This window comes from Trachemys scripta, chromosome 5 (assembly GCF_013100865.1).
Source record: "Trachemys scripta elegans isolate TJP31775 chromosome 5, CAS_Tse_1.0, whole genome shotgun sequence".
Taxonomy (NCBI): Eukaryota; Metazoa; Chordata; order Testudines; family Emydidae; genus Trachemys; species Trachemys scripta.
The window spans coordinates 58987711-59005035 of NC_048302.1; the positions used below are offsets into that span (position 1 = coordinate 58987711).

The 17325-nt window shown below is 44.6% G+C and overlaps 1 protein-coding gene across 1 annotated transcript in view; it reads right to left on the minus strand.

Annotated features, from left to right (window-relative positions):
* The window catches only part of DCHS2 (dachsous cadherin-related 2), a 209046-nt gene that overhangs the window by 66639 nt on the left and 125082 nt on the right, over positions 1-17325 (minus strand). Inside the window, exons 4-6 of the mRNA XM_034771520.1 lie at positions 11819-12907; positions 10193-10380; positions 9273-9372 (exon numbers count right to left, since the gene is read on the minus strand). Coding sequence (XP_034627411.1) covers positions 9273-9372; positions 10193-10380; positions 11819-12907 — 1377 coding nt within the window. The remainder of the gene's footprint in view (positions 1-9272; positions 9373-10192; positions 10381-11818; positions 12908-17325) is intronic.

Consider the following 17325-nt stretch of genomic DNA (forward strand, 5'->3'; position numbering starts at 1 on the left):
CGACTTGAAGCCTGGGGTATGGGGCATGCCCCGAGCCCACTCTAACAACTGAAGTAACAATTCCACGAACGGTACCACTAAGGTTGAGTAGAAAGGCTGCAGCAGAACTGGAGCACAAAGTTCCGACTATCTTCACTAGTGGCAAGAAGGAACTGAGGGTGGGTGGAGCGTGCAGTTCCCCTTTTAGCGCGGTAGAAAGGCACCACTCTAGGGGTCGCAGCGGCACTCCCCCAGTACGCGTACTGCTAAGGGAAAATTTTCCGGCATTGGTGCACATGGTGAGCACGCACACCTACTGTGGAATACACCTGAGCAATCACTCGAAGAAGAATTGTGATTGGATGATCATGCACATCTGTAGATTTTAGCATTTGAGGGTGTTTTGGTTTGATTTGTTTTTTGTTTTAAAGTGAAACATTTATTTTCAAAGCTAACATTTGTGTCTTTTGAGTATACTACAATGATCCCTTAGAAGTTTTCCTCCCTTAAATAAAGGTGCACATTTCTGATTAACTCCTTTACACCAATTAATCTGTTTTTAGCTGGGAATTTCCTTAAGGATCTTAAGAACACTAAACATTACTCTGTGACTTGAATCCCTGTAGAACTTGAAAGCTGCACTGCGGACATTGATATTCATAACTATTGATCCTGGGACAGTGCCTTAATTGTTGAAAACAACATTGGGATCTGCATGCAGATCCCAAACTGATTCCTGTGTTTTTAAGGTAGTCCTCATAGTCATTAATACAGACTATATTTCTTTATTATGTTTTAGTACTGGATTATCTTCTGAACAATATCTCAATACTAAATTCTTGATTTCTTATTTTTTAAATATTAAACCACATTTCACTGTGGAAAAAAAAGATCTAGATGTGAAATGCCATTAGCCAGGTAATACAAATGTATTATCGGAGAAGGTCAGATGCCTCTAGATTTGTTCACTGACAAAATATCTAATTTCACAGTTGAGGGGTGGGAGGTGCCTGGCTTTTTTTGAGTTTACTTTATTTGACTAAATAAGGTTTCTAATCAGAGTATAACATATTTAACCTTTTAACATTTGTAGCAGTAACATACTAAAAACAGTTAAATGTTGGGGTAGTAACCATTTTAATAATTTGCATTATTACTGAGTTCTCTCCAAGGCTGCTCTGTGTAGCCAATGGGGGAAACCTCTGTGATACTGAAGGGAAGGTGGGGCTATATAGAGGGACAGCCATCTATACAGACTGGCCTTTACTTTGACTGACTTGGTCCACATGGTTGGGAGGCCCTGACTGCTACCTTCTCTTCAGCCCTCTAACTCTCTACTGCACTAGAAGGGACAATTTCTTGACAACTCTATAGTTCAACATACAGGAGTTTTCAGTCCCTTTTGGTCCTCTCTCCAGGAGGTGGCAATCTGGATCTATATTTTTAGGAGTATACCTGGGTTCTTAGCACCTTTTATTTTTTGCATAATAGCAAATAAAGGTATTATTTCAGAGAAATAGATGCAATTAAAACAGACCTTCAGATTAATAAAAAGTGTTGATTCTTATTACACAAATACATTACAACTGCAATATTTTCAATCCAGCTGTAAAAAATTAATTTAAAAAAGTGTCTGTCGGTGGGAGAGAGCAGATTTAACATCTGGGCCCTTATGGAGATTAGGGTGTTTTCCTTCTACAAAGGCAAATACACCTCTACCTCGATATAACGCTGTCCTCAGGAGCAAAAAAATCTTACCGCGTTATAGATGAAACCGCATTATATCAAACTTGCTTTGATCCGCCGGAGTGCGCAGCCCGCCCCCCCCGGAGCACTGCTTTACCACGTTATGTCCGAATTCGTGTTATACTGGGTCGTGTTATATCGAGGTAGAGGTGTATAGTGCGAAGATACTGGGGAATATAGCTCATAATAATAAGTAACCTCTGCCTTGCCATGAAGGGATTACTGCCTCCCTTTCTCCTTAAGAGTGAGAGATAATTTAGTTTTAGGATACTTTAGTTTTGGTTCTTTACTCTGAAGTGCCAAATAATATTGACAAGTATAAACTGACTGAGGCATGGATTTGAGCTCTAGTTAAGCGAAGATGACAGATCAAAAACTGTAAAACTCAGATGGAAACATCAGAGCTGTTTTCTTGCATAGCCTGTTTTCAATCAAATGGTATGTTTTATGTGTCAATTATTACAGATTTAAAATATTAAGCATGAAAGACATTGACTCCATAAATCCTGTGAAACAAAGCAGAGTATAAAAAATAATGTTATGGCATTCTAATGTGAACGCCTTACTGACAGTTTTTCAGAAATAAAGTTTTATTCTTAACACGTTTTGCAGTCTTGAACAAATAATGTGGTATAGCCAAGGGAACTGCCATATTTTTCTCATTGTTTAGATGCTCTCTTCTTATTTTATGTCTGACACAGACAGACAAGGACACATCTCTATCTCTGATTACAACTAATGGCTCAATCTTTCTCCTGTTGAAGTCTGACTCTAGGAGAGCTTTGTCATTGATTTCACTGGAATAAGAATCAGGTCCTAAGGCATATTCCATCTCCTATGTGTAGGAGTTCTGAGAGATTTTTATGTTGCCAAACAGTATCAGGCAAACATATTGCCAAACAAAGGGTAAAAATTGAGCTAAAAACCACAAGCCTCATTGTTTGCTCAGATTATCTTTTGATAATAAATCCATGGTACGCCCACATCTTGAATACTACATGCAAATGTGGTCGCCCCATCTCAAAAAGATATTTGGAATTGGAAAAGATTCAGAAAGATTCAGAAAAGGGCAACAAAAATGTTTAGGGGTATGGAACAACTTCCATATGAGGAGTGATTAATAAGACTGGGACTTTTCAGTTTGGAAAAGAGACCATTAAGGGGAGATATGATTGAGATCTACAAAATCATGACTGGTATGGAGAAAGTAAATAAGGAAGTATTATTTACTCCTTCTCATAACACAAGAAAAGACAGTTACCTTTCCCGTAACTGGTGTTCTTCGAGATGTGTTGCTCATGTCCATTCCACGTGCACCAGTGCCGGATGTTTTTCCCCTAGCAGTACCCATAGGGGAGAGCCCCTCGCGACCCCTGGAGTGGCGCCACCATGGTGCGGTATAAGGGCCGCTGCACGCTCCCTTCACCCTCAGTTCCTTCTTGCCAGACAACTCCAACAGGGGGGAAGGAGAGCGGGATGTGGAATGGACACTAGCAACACATCTCGAAGAACACCAGTTATGGAAAAGGTAACTGTCTTTTCTTCTTCGAGTGATTGCTCATGTGCATTCCACAGTAGGTGATTCCAAACTATATCTGTTGGAAGTGGGTAGGAGTTCACAGACACTCGGTATGGAGCACTGCCCTGCCGAACCCAGCGTCCTTCCTGGTCTGGGAGACGATCGCATAATGCAAGGTGAACATGTGGACCAATGACCAAGAAGCAGCACTACAAATGTCCTGAATAGGGACGTGAGCCAGAAAGGCAGCTGACGAGGCTTGCGTCCTTCTCGAGTGCGCTCTCACAATCGGTGGCAGGGGAACTCCCGCCAGGTCATAACAAGTATAGATACATGAAATGACGCAGCTGGAGAGCCGCTGAGTGGAGATTGGCCGACCCTTCATGCATTCAGCCATGGCAATGAACAGCTGTGAAGACTTTCTGAATGGTTTTGTTCATTCCAGGTAAAAAGCCAGTGCCCGTCTCACATCTAGCATGTGGAGACGGCGCTCCTCACTAGACGCATGCGGCTTGAGACAGAGCACCGGAAGGATAATGTCCTGGCTCATATGATAGGCAGAGACCACCTTGGGGAGGAACGAAGGGTGTGGGCAGAGCTGGACCTTATCTTTATGAAATACCGTATACAGGGGTTTGGAAGTCAGGGCCCGGAGCTGCGAGACCCTCCTAGCAGACGTGATTGTCACAAGAAAGGCTACTTTCCAAGAAAGGTGGGATCAGGAGCATGTGGTAAGCAGCTCAAATGGAGGCCCTGTCAGCCTGGCCAGAACCAAGTTCAAGTCCCACTGTGGAACCGGGGCCTAACGTAAGGAAATCCAAGTCCTTAAGGAATAGACTGGTCATGACATGAGAAAATACTGTGTGGCCCTGGACGGGTGGGTGGAAGGCCAATATGGCTGCCAGATGCATTTTGACAGACGAGGGCACTAGGCCTTGGGCTCTGAGATGAAGGAGGTAATCCAGTATAAGCTGGAGTGGGGTAGCCACTGGTGAGATGCCGTGAGCACCAGCCCACCTAGAGAACCTTGACCATTTTGCCAGTTAAGCCTGACGCGTGGAGGGCCTCCTGCTTTCCAGGAGGACTCGCTGGATGCCCTCCGAGCAGGCCCTTTCCTCTTGGCCTAATCATTGAGCAACCATGCTGTGAAGTGGAGAGCTGCAAGGTTGGGGTGGAGGAGGCAACCTTGGTCCTGAGAGAGGAGGTCTGGGCGAGTTGGTAGTGGCCATGGGCGGAGGGGGAGAGAGGGGGCAATGGAAAGGTTCATAAGAGTCCCGTACCAGTGTTGTCTGGGCCATGCTGGGGAAATAATGAGGACGCGAGCCTTGTCCGTCTTGATTTTTTCCAGGACCTTGCTGATCAGCGGAATTGGGGGAAAAGCATATAGCAGCTGAGCGAACCAGGACAGAAGGAAGGCATTGGAAATCACGCCCTTGCCCAGGCCCCTCCTGGAGCAGAACCGGGGGCACTGGCAGTTCTGCTTGGTCATGAAGAGGTCCACCTGGGGAGTGCCCTACATTCGGAAGATCATGTGAGTCGCCTCTGGGTGTAGCAACCACTCGTGCTGGGAGGAGAAGTCCTGGCTCAGGTGATCCCTTGAGAGTTCTGGATGCCTGGAAAGTGGTGGGCTTCCAAGTTGATATTGTGGGTGATGCAGAAAGTCCCACAGTCGGAGGGCTTCCTGGCAGAGGGCTGAGGAATGGGCCCCGCCTTGCCTGTTGATGTAGAACATCGAGGCCGTGTTGTCCGTGAGAACTCTGACTACCCTGCCCGTAAGGCACGGGCGAAAGGCCACGCAGGCCAGACAGACCGCTCAGAGTTCTTTGACGTTTATGTGCAGACCTAGTTCCTGCTTGGACCACAGGCTTTGCGTCTGGAGGTTTCCCACATGGGCTCCCCACCCCAAGTCCAATGCATCGGACACCAGCTCTATAGCTGGGGAGCAGCTCCTGAACGGAGCATGTTCTCCGGGATGGACCACCAAAGGAGGGAGGTTAGTATGGACTTGGGCACGGTGAGGACTTTGTCCAACGTGTCTCTGGACTGGGAGAATGTCGAGGTCAGCCAGAGCTGAAGGGGCCGCATCCTGAGTCTGGCATGGTGTACCACGTACATGCATGCTGCCATGCGACCCAGGAGTTGGAGGCACGCCCTGGCAGTTGTCTTGGGAAACCTCGTAATCGCCCTGATAAGATCCCTCAAGGTTTCAAACCTGTCTGGCAGGAGGGAAGCTCTGGCCAATGTAGCATTGAGAATCGCGTCAATGAACTCTATTAGTTGTACTGGTACCAATGTAGATTTGTTGTTGTTTACCAGCAGCCCCAGTGTGGTACATGTGTACGGGATGAGTGTTATGTGGTCCTGTACCTGTGATCTGGAGCTGCCTTTGATCAGCTACAGGTAGGGGAAGATCTGGACCCCCCCCCACCCCCGCCCCAATGCTGAGGTAGGCTGCCACCACAGACATACACTTTGTAAAGACTGTGGGTGCCATCAAGAGGCCAAACAGGAGGACGGTGAACTGGCAGTGTTCCTGTCCTACCGTGAAGCAGAGGAAACGCCTGTGGCCCTTGAATATGTGACTGTGGAAGTACACGTCCTGGAGATGGAGGGTGGCGTACCAGTCTCTGGGATCCAGGGAGGGAATGACGGAGTCCAGGGAGACCATGTCGAACTTGAGTTTTACCATGTACTGGTTTAGGCCTCACAGGTCCAGAATGGGCCTGAGGCCCGCTTTGGGATAAGGAAATAGCAGGAGTAGTATCCTTTGTATCTGAACTCAGCAGGCACCACCTCCATGGCTCCCAGGTGAAGGAGCCGCCTCACCTCTTACTTGAGTAGGCTTTCAAGAGAGGGGTCCCTAAAGAGAGACGGGAAGGGAGGATGGGTAGATGGGTTAGAGACTAATTGGAGGGTATAGCCCCAGGAGATGGTGTTGAGGACCCATCAGTCCGAGGAAAGTACAGAGACAGTTGGAGAAGGGTAGATTGGGTGAATCCCTGGTGCAGACTGGTAAGTCGTCCCTGGGCATCCCATCAAAATTGGCGCTTACCCGCCTGCTTGCCCTTAGAGGGGCCAGGCTGGGGGACAGGCCAAGACTGCCACTGTGGATGCTTCTTATAATCTCTGGATTTTTTATAAGAAGGTTCGTATCGGGAGTGGGTGGCTTGGCTGGGGGCCTGCTGAAGCTTGAACTTGGTCCTGGCCAGGGCCAGGACATAGAGACCAAGAGTCTTTAAGGTCGTGCGAGAGTCCTTGAGACTGTGAAATTTCACGTCTGTTTGCTTTGCAAACAGGGCCTTTCCATCGAAGGGGAGGTCCTGCAGGGAGCTCTGTGCCTCGCTGGACAACCCGGACAAGAGGAGCCATAACGCCCTCCGCATAGACACCGCACAGGCCATAGTTCTTGCTGCCGTGTCTGCTGTGTCCAAGGTTGCCTGAAGGGCTGCTCTGGCAGCAGCTGTGCCCTCCTCCTCAAGGCTTTATACTCCTATCACGCTCCTGGAAGGAGTCTATAAACTTTGGCATTGAACCCCACAAGTTAAAATCATATCTGCCCAGTAGGGCTTGGTGGTCTGACACCCTCAGCTGAAAGCTTGAAGAAGAATAAAGTTTTCTACCAAATAAGTCCAGCCTCCTCAAGTCCTTATTGTTAGGGGTGGGAGTGGGCTGGCCCTGACGTTCCTTGTGGTTGACCGCCTCGACCACCAGGGAGTTGGGGGCTGGGTGAGTATAGACATATTCATGCCCCTTGGTGGGCATGAAACACTTCCGCTCTGCCCTCTTAGATATGAGGGGCAAGAAAGACGGGGTCTGCCACAAGGCAGTGGAGATTTTTGCCACCCCTTCATGGAGAGGGAGGGCCACCCTGGCTGGCACTATGACTGAGAGGACATCAAAGAGGAAGTCCTAAAGCTCCTCCACCTCTTCAGCCTGTAAACTGAGGCTTGAAGCCACCATTTTCAGGAGCTCTTGGTGGTCTTTTGTGTCCTCCTGGGGAACAGGAGGAGGAGGCACCATGATGGCCTCATCAGAGGAAGATGAGGATGGAGGGGAGGTGCTCTGCATCCCCACTGGTGCCGCAGTTCCCAGCACTTGGTCCCCTTCTGAGCACAGGGCTGGGGAAGAGTGCCCTGCTTACCCTTTCCTGGGGGGGTTCAGAGAGGGAGGCCAACGATCTGTCTGAGGCTCCGGCTACCGAGCAGGCCACCACTGCGGGCTGCGTCGGAGCCCATGGGGTCCACTGGTACCAGGGCGTTGGCCAGGGAGTCTGGTGCCACTGCACTTGCTGTAGCACTGTTGGGGCAGGCTGCCCTGCCAGACTTGTCTGGTTCGCTGACTGCCGGCTCCAAGGGGAGGCTGCGCTGGTATATGAACGACTGCTATCCCAGGATGGGGATGAGTAGTGACGTCGTGAGCGGTGCCGGGCTCGAGACCTTGAGTCCGGTGTAGAGGAGCAGGAGTACTGTCTGTACCAGCTGCTCCGCGAACGGCTCTGTCGGGCAGATCCACAATGGCTAGTTGCCGGCGATCTACGCCTAGGGATGCGGGAGCAGTGCCATGACGGGGACCTTGACCAGGGCAAAGAGTGTGAGTGGCACCCGTACCATGAGGGGCTACAGTGGCTTCTCAGAGTCGGCGACCTCTGGTGCTGTCGGTCCCAGTCCTGATGGGGCATGCTCTGACCTTGAGGCCTGCGCTCCCTCGATGCGGAGCGGTGCCTCGATTCCTTGCTGCTCAGCACCCAGTCAGACAATCGGGTGGGGGTCAACAGGGACTGGTGTGGGCTGTGAGCGAGGTGGTCACTCTTCGGAGAACAGCGTCGGGAACCTTCCCTCGACCGCAAATGGTACTGCCTGGGTGGCGACTGTGGCAGTCGGAGTGCTGGCTTGCCTGTGGACCAGGGTGCTGCTGGGGTCGGTGCAGCCAATACCAGGAGAGACATGTCTCAAGCCGCCTGCAGGGCCTCCAGTGTGGAGGGCACCCATATGTAGCCACTGGCATCTGGGGAGGTCAGCTCGGAGTGGACTTAAAGCCTTCCGGCACCGGTGCACGTGGCGAGCACACACACCTACTGAGGAATGCACATGAGCAATCACTTGAAGAACAACTAGGGGTCACCAAATGAAATTAATAGGCAGCAGGTTTAAAACAAACAAAAGGAAGTATTTTTTCACACAATGCACAGTCGGTCTGTGGAACTCTTTGCCAGAGGATGTTGTGAAGGCCAAGTCTATAACAGGGTTCAAAAAATAACTAGATAAATTCATGGAGGATAGGTCCTTCAATGGCTATTAGTCAGGATGGGCAGGGATGGTGTCCCTAGCCTCTGTTTGCCAGAAGCTGGGAATGCATGACCAGGGATGGATCATTTGATGATGCCTGTTCTATTAATTGTATCTGGGGCACCTGGCATTGACCGTTGTCGGAAGACAGGATACTGGGCTAGATGGACCTTTGGTCTGACCCAGTATGGCTGCTCTTATGTTTTTATGATGCCTGTATCAGATTGTCGTGAACAGTTCCTATAGCAGGAAAATTTTCAGTTGATCATGGAAACAGTTGCTCATAATGATAAACTCTGTACTTTAATGGAAACAGTTGCTCATAATGATAAACTCTGTACTTTATGTGCTATTGGATGATTATGGTCCTAATCTTGGGGAAGCTGCTGTTTTTAACTGAAGATTCTGTGACTTGCCAGAGGAGCAAGTAAACCCCTGTGAAGAGGCAGAGGGTGATGGGAAGGAAGCTGGCTGCTCATGCCTCCACAAATATTTTGGTATGACCTATTTGTCATATGGTACCCAGATTACTACTTACACTGAGGCCTCTACTACGGCAGTGTAAAGGGAGCTCAAAAGTGGTTGTAAACCTAGTCTGACTTCAAAGCCCCTTGTCACTGCCAGAGTTACGTAATTGAGCCTCAGTGTAAACAGGAACCAGACTTTGTATGTTTAGTGGCTCCCTTAGACCTATCATTATTTTAATACACTTTCTATTGGGCAAAACAATTATAAATTCTTACCTGACAATATTGAATATAACACTACACCATTGTTTCCAAAATCAAGGTCCTTTGCAAACACAGTGGTGACAAGTGTACCTTCTGGCTGTCCTTCCAAAACCTGCCATCAAATAATATGTTTACAAGAGCACTTTACATATTATAAAGGATATTGATGCATCATAATTGAATTCATACACCACAAAACAGTTAATTTCAGTACTTATATACTAGGAGCACTTTCCATTCTAGAAATGGCTACAGTCAATGCAAATAAACTACATTTCAGAGATACTGCTAAATTAATACATTTCTAGCAAATCTCCAATAAAGTTCATTTGTTTGCATGTCTTTTCTTTACAGAAATCATTAATATCTCCTGTTACTGAGGTCATAATTAAACCTGAGATGCAAATTTAAAGAAAATACCAATATATCGTCATCTCCTAATAGTCCTGAAACAGTTCAATTCCAACTGTTCATACATTCACATTGCCCATATTATACATGAAACCAAATCCTGAATGCCTTACCCACCTTTTGCCCTATGATATTTAATACCATAATAAAAAGCAAATAATACATTAGAAGTAATTTTCTTTAAAAAGTTGTTTATTTGATACTTACCTTAAAATGTCAGGCTGTTAATTGAATCTGAATATGCTGTTCATTAGGTCATGCTAGGGGAAACAGGCAATGTAACTTTCACATGAAATAAAAGACATGTCTTACTTAGAGAATACACTTGATTTAACAATGTTCATGTAGCATTCAGAGCACATGTATTTCATTAAACACAACACTCTGTGGTGTGTGAACTGAGCTTTGGAAGGAAGTCTCATTTACAATTCAAGCTTTTTGCCACAAGATGGTGCTCAAAACAAATCCTGTACTACTATGATTGACCAGATTAGAAAGTCACTGAAACAGGTTCTACAAACCTTGAGGGTTACTTCTTTTCCAGATGGAATCTGAGGGAAGTAAGGCTGATTATCATTGAGGTCAGCAACTAAGATATATGCAGTTGTTGTGGCATTATGCCGGGGGTCACCATGGTCAGTTACTAGTACGATCAACTGATGGTGAGTTTGTTGCTCGTGGTCTAATGCAACCCAGTTTATAATTTCACCTGTTGGACCAAAAAAAAAAAAGGGGGGGGGTGCGGGGGAAGGCACTGTATTAGTGTATTTACTGTATTAGTGAAATCTTAATAGACTGTATAAAATTCATAGAAATATACACTGCAGAGTTTAAACTAACCACTTGTGTCATTTGATATGCCTACTACAGTATATAGAGTACTATCCCAGTTTACTAAACTTCATTCCACTGAAACACCTAGTTAATCAAAGTTTACTTATATACCCCTGAGTCAGACTACACTCTTTTTACTGCACTCTGGCTCCCACAAACTTGCACAATAAAACAACATTAGCCAACTGTGCAGGCTGGCTATTTTAAAGGAGAAATCTGGCCCTCTCTTCATTGTATTCCAGATTGGAGAACCTAAAGTGCAGACTTTAACTGCTGACCTTATCTTCTCTGTGCTTCGGGGTTAGGAAACTCAACACAGACTCTCTCTGATGACCAGCAAACCTAATCTTCACCATACTCTCAGGCTTGAGATCCCAGTGGTCAATTTTAATACAAGCTTCCGGACAGCTGCTCAACTGCACTCACATGTATGTGAGGATTTTGAGTGTCCCCCTGTTTTTCAGATAGATGGAGTTATATTATACATTTTAAGACCTTCTCTGTTACTTGTCTCCCTGTCTCAGTTTACCTTTAAACTTTTATAAGCTTATTATACGAGACTTTACTTTGAAACAGTAGTTTTATTTTGAGATGTCACATTTCCAAAGTATCTAGAAGGGCCCTTTGACCTCTGGGTTTACACCATTTTACGGGCTGGAATCTCACATCGCAGATCTGTATTGCCAAAGCAATCTTTTGCTAGTCAGCATATTCACAGTACCGTGTATCTTAAAGGCTTCCCTTCTGCATGACTTTTAGTATTTTATTCTACACTGCTAAAACATACTGGAGATAATGGTTATTAGTGAGAGCATTCTGGGATTCATTTTACAGTGCATAACTTTTCTGAGAATTTTCTTTTTGCAACACTACTGATATATTCAATTCACGGTTTTAAACTATAACTATTCAAGATTTTCACAAATGTGCTCCCTTTAAAATGTCACTACTCCTTTCATTCTTGCTTATCGCTGATCATTTCTTTTCAAACTTACTCGACCACTAGACAATTAGGAATTTTTCATATGATTTACTGAAGCTATTATTTAATACTCCCGAATTTTCTAAGATCAAACACAAACTCATGAGTGAGTAAGCAAAGAAAAGCCATGACTGAGTTGAGTGAAAAAACAAACCCTCTAGGTTATCCTATTCTTCACTGATTATTCCATCCCAACTTTTTGCATATTATGCATATTCTGACCCAAGACAGACATGACAGTTCCTGGACTTCACACATTACATTAATTCCTTTAGAGGAAGACTTCTTTCTAAAAGAAATAATGGGGAGATTACAACTCATAACATGCTACCTGTGTTGGAATTAATCTTGAAAAACTTTCCATCTGACAAAAGGAAATAGGAAAGCTGTCCATTTCTTCCTGAGTCTCTGTCAACTGCTGTGATGGTACCAACCACACCTCGGGGAACTGGACTTTCCTCAATTTCAAAAAAATAAAGATCACGCATGAACATTGGGGAATTGTCATTTTCATCCAGGACATTAACAATTACTGATGTACTCGCATTTTGCCCTGAGCTGTCCTCTGGGCTGCTGACAAAGGCCCTAAAATTGTACATCTGTGTAAATTCATAGTTCAGATATTTCCGGAGGTAAATCCAGCCAGTGACAGGGTCAATTCCAAATGCAGCAGAATCTTTGCTAGGCTCCAGGGAGTACACCATCTGTGAGGCAGTGTGCTGTGGAACTTGTGTGTGGGCTTTTACTTGCAGAATTTTGGCATCCAGTGAAGAAGTCTCACTGACTTCCACTTGATACACCAAGTTTTCAAAAGTCAAGGTGGTGCCCATCTTTTGCTCTTCAACAATCACTGTCAGCTTTAGCAGAGAACTCAGTGGAGGAGTTCCGTGATCTTCAGCTGTTATGTGGAGAGCGTATTCATGCTGCTTATCTGTGAACAGAGTCCTGGTGAGATATACCACCCCAAGGCTTGGATCAATGGTAAATGCATTTGACTGCCTGTTTGCAATAGTATATTTGATTACTGAATTTAGCCCACTGTCTTTATCTTCTGCATGAGCAATGTACAGAGCTGTGCCAGGAACTGTACTATAAGATATAGTTATCTTATCAGATTCTGTAAGAAATACTGGAGGATTGTCATTGACATCAATCACAGATATATTGACCTGGGTGCTACTGTAGACAGGGGAGCTGCCTAACTGTGACTGGACAGTAAGGACAATGAGAGACTGAGTTTCATGGTCCAGCTGCTTTTTGGTGAGAATGATACCAAACTGAGGGTCAATAGAGAATCTTCCATAAGGATCACCAGAGGAAATTGTGTAAGAGATCACTTCGAAAGTATCTACAAGTGGGAACAAAAACAACCAATGTAAAAAAATAAGCAACTGATAATATGAGTACTTAATACAATACACTATAGAACATCTGTGAAGAATATGCTGCAATGTTGTTAGAATCAGCTGAAAAAATGTAATCCCCTTTACAGATGTTTTTCTTTCCTGAGCTCTTTATGTTTCCTTGCTCATGTCCCTGGAGCCCTTCAATAAAATGAATACTATACAGGCTGCATCTGACTGCATCTATTTTGTCCATTTATGAGATGTTTGATTTTCACCTCCCTGGTATGATAAACCTTTATAGAGAAAATGTCATTGCTTACTCATTTTCTTCCCATTATATAAAATATAGTTAAAACCTCCAATAATTATGTCATTTTTAACAGAACAATATCACTATAAGCCTAGATTCAATATAGCCAGAACTGAAAAACATGGCAATACATTAAAAGAATTGCATTTCATTGAGTTTTTCTCTAAATGCACTTTTGCTACGTCCAAGTTGTTAAATATTCCACTGCAGCGTAATATTCTTTCCCACCCTTTTCCACAGGACCATAGTACATTAGCAGAGCCACTCCCTGGCAGGGACGGCTCTATGTATTTTGCCACCCCAAGCACGGCAGTCAGGCGGCTTTCGGCGGCGTGCCTGCAGGAGGTCAACCATTCCCGCGGCTTTGGCGTACCTGCCGCCAAATTGCCGCTGCAGCCGCGGGACCGGTGGATCTCCCGCAGGCATGCCGCCAAAGGCTCCCTGACTGCCGCCCCCACAGCGACTGGCAGGCCGCCCCCCCGTGGCTTACAGCCCCAGGCACGTGCTTGGTGCGCTGGTGCCTGGAGCCACCCCTGCTCCCTGGGCACTACTGTAGCCCTGGCAGGACACCTGCGGCCAATGCACTGTCCTTCCATGGGGGAGAAAGGTGGTGGATTGATGTACTCGCAAATCTATACAAAGCCCTTTCCCCTGCTTTCTTATATGTAGAACTCCATCACCAACATGGTATTTGGATTCCTTTTGCAAGATTCCCAAATCCTGTTTCCACAATGTTCTGCAGAAGAGCCACACCAGAGGTGCCCAGTTAGGGTCTTCTGCAGCTATAAAGAATGTAGCAGAATTTGAGCCTTTTCCTCTAAGAAAATAAAGAATAAAATTGATTTAGAAAAACATTATAAGATCACCAGGATTTCTCCCTTTAATTTGGGAAAACATTTTTTAAGGCAGCAAACTGTCTAGATTCCCTCAAAGAGTTGCACCTTACTATTGCTCTAATACAGGGATTTGCTAACTTCTTCAGTGTGGACCAAACGTTAACAAAGATTGCCACATGGACACCTCCCTGCACATGCATGTTTGCACCCACCTGTGATATAACAACATCCAGGCTGTAACTACAGCAATTGCTTACAAGGAAAAGCAATAGTACAGAAGTATTTAATGTATTTTAGCTGTCTTTTAGTGCTAGTTAACAACTGGAAATAATGAGGTGGAAAGCAGTATCCCATGTGACCTACCAGCTCACCACAGACCACCAAGAAGTGCTCCATGGATCACAGTTTGGGAATCTATGTTCTAAAGGGGATTCAGTTGTAAATTTAAGCATACTTCTTGTATATAGTATTGGAATGGTGATCTGTTCTTTTTACGGCCCGGTTGGATATCAGGAAAAACTATTTCACTAGGAGGGTGGTGAAACACTGGAATGCGTTACCTAGGGAGGTGGTGGAGTCTCCTTCCTTGGAGGTTTTTAAGGCCCGGCTTGACAAAGCCCTGGCTGGGATGATTTAGCTGGGAATTGGTCCTGCTTTGAGCAGGGGGTTGGACTAGATGACCTCTTGAGGTCCCTTCCAACTCTGATATTCTATGATTCTATGATTCTATGATTCAAATGATTTACTTTTAGAACAATCTATCTTCAGCCAAATGAAAAATGGCTAATCCTAATATCTACATACAGACAAGCACAATAAATGTAATCTACAAGTTTCTAAAAGAATATTCTAAATGATGGAGAATCTAAAAATTTTTAAAAACCACATAAATGCCACTGATCCTGTCTTTTAAAATTCCACTAATCCTTGTACTGGAATATGTATCCGTGTCTGTCCGTCCAATGAAAAGCTCTTTTTTCCATTTAACTGATCTAGAAGAACCACACAATGAACCTGAACCAGAGCCCACTGAAATAAATGGTAGTTTCCCATTGACTTCAATAGGTTTTGGATCAGGCCCAACGTCATAATATCTAGATGTCAAAACTGGTTGTTTATTTTTAAATCTCCTGCTGCTAATCAACTGCTACGACCAAATTAAGAAACACAGTAAAAGAACTAAAAGAGAGCCACCGTGGCTTAACAACCATGTAAAAGAAGCAGCGAGAGATAAAAAGACTTTCTTTAAAAAGTGGAAGTCAAATCCTAGTGAGGCAAATAGAAAGGAGCATAAACACTGCCAAATTAAGTGCAAGAATGTAATAAGAAAAGCCAAAGAGGAGTTTGAAGAACGGCTAGCCAAAAACTCCAAAGGTAATAACAAAATGTTTTCTAAGTACATCAGAAGCAGGAAGCCTGCTAAACAACCAGTGGGGCCCATTGATGATTGAGATACAAAAGGAGCACTTAAAGACGATAAAGTCATTGCGGAGAAACTAAATGGATTCTTTGCTTCAGTCTTCATGGCTGAGGATGTTAGGGAGGTTCCCAAACCTGAGCCGGCTTTTGTAGGTGAAAAATCTGAGGAACTGTCACAGATTGAAGTGTCACTAGGGGAGGTTTTGGAATTAATTGATAAACTTAACATTAACAAGTCACCGGGACCAGATGGCATTCACCCAAGAGTTCTGAAAGAACTCAAATGTGAAGTTGCGGAACTATTAACTAAGGCTTTTAACCTGTCCTTTAAATCGGCTTCTGTACCCAATGACTGGAAGTTAACTAATGTAACACCAATATTTAAAAAGGGCTCTAGAGGTGATCCCGGCAATTACAGACCGGTAAGTCTAACATCGGTACCGGGCAAATTAGTCGAAACAATAGTTAAGAAAAAAATTGTCAGACGCATAGAAAAACATAAACTGTTGTGCAATAGTCAACATAGTTTCTGTAAAGGGAAATCGTGTCTTACTAATCTATTAGAGTTCTTTGAAGGGGTCAACAAACATGTGGACAAGGGGGATCCAGTGGACATAGTGTACTTAGATTTCCAGAAAGCCTTTGACAATGTCCCTCACCAAAGGCTCTTACGTAAATTAAGCTGTCATGGGATAAAAGGGAAGGTCTTTTCATGGATTGAGAACTGGTTAAACGACAGGGAACAAAGGGTAGGAATTAATGGTAAATTCTCAGAATGGAGAGGGATAACTAGTGGTGTTCCACAAGGGTCAGTCCTCAGACCAATCCTATTCAACTTATTCATAAATGATCTGGAGAAAGGGGTAAACAGTGAGGTGGCAAAGTTTGCAGATGATACTAAACTGCTCAAAATAGTTAAGACCAAAGCAGACTGTGACGAACTTCAAAAAGATCTCACAAAACTAAGTGATTGGGCAACAAAATGGCAAATGAAATTTAATGTGGATAAATGTAAAGTAATGCACATTGGGGCAAAAAACCCCAACTATACATACAATATGATGGGGGCTAATTTAGCTACAACAAGTCAGGAAAAAGATCTTGGAGACATCGTGGATAGTTCTCTGAAGATGTCCATGCAGTGTGCAGAGGTGGTCAAAAAAGCAAACAGGATGTTAGGAATCATTAAAAAGGGGATAGAGAATAAGACTGAGAATATATTATTGCCCTTATATAAATCGATGGTACGCCCACATCTCGAATACTGCGTACAGATGTGGTCTCCTCATCTCAAAAAAGATATACTGGCACTAGAAAAGGTTCAGAAAAGGGCAACTAAATTATTAGGGGTTTGGAATGGGTCCCATATGAGGAGAGATTAAAGAGGTTAGGACTCTTCAGCTTGGAAAAGAGGAGACTAAGGGGGGATATGATAGAGGTATATAAAATCATGAGTGGTGTGGAGAAAGTGGATAAGGAAAAGTTATTTACTTATTCCCATAATACAAGAACTAGGGTCACCAAATGAAATTAATAGGCAGCAGGTTTAAAACAAATACAAGGAAGTTCTTCTTCACGCAGCGCACAGTCAACTTGTGGAACTCCTTACCTGAGGAGGTTGTGAAGGTTAGGACTATAACAGCATTTAAAAGAGAACTGGATAAATTCATGGTGGTTAAGTCCATTAATGGCTATTAGCCAGGATGGGTAAGGAATGGTGTCCCTAGCCTCTGTTTGTCAGATGGAGATGGATGGCAGGAGAGAGATCACTTGATCATTGCCTGTTAGGTTCACTCCCTCTGGGGCACCTGGCATTGGCCACTGTTGGTTGACAGAATACTGGCCTAGATGGACCTTTGGTCTGACCCAGTACGGCCATTCTTATGCTTTTATGACCAACAGATCATGAAGATTTTTTACTGTGAAC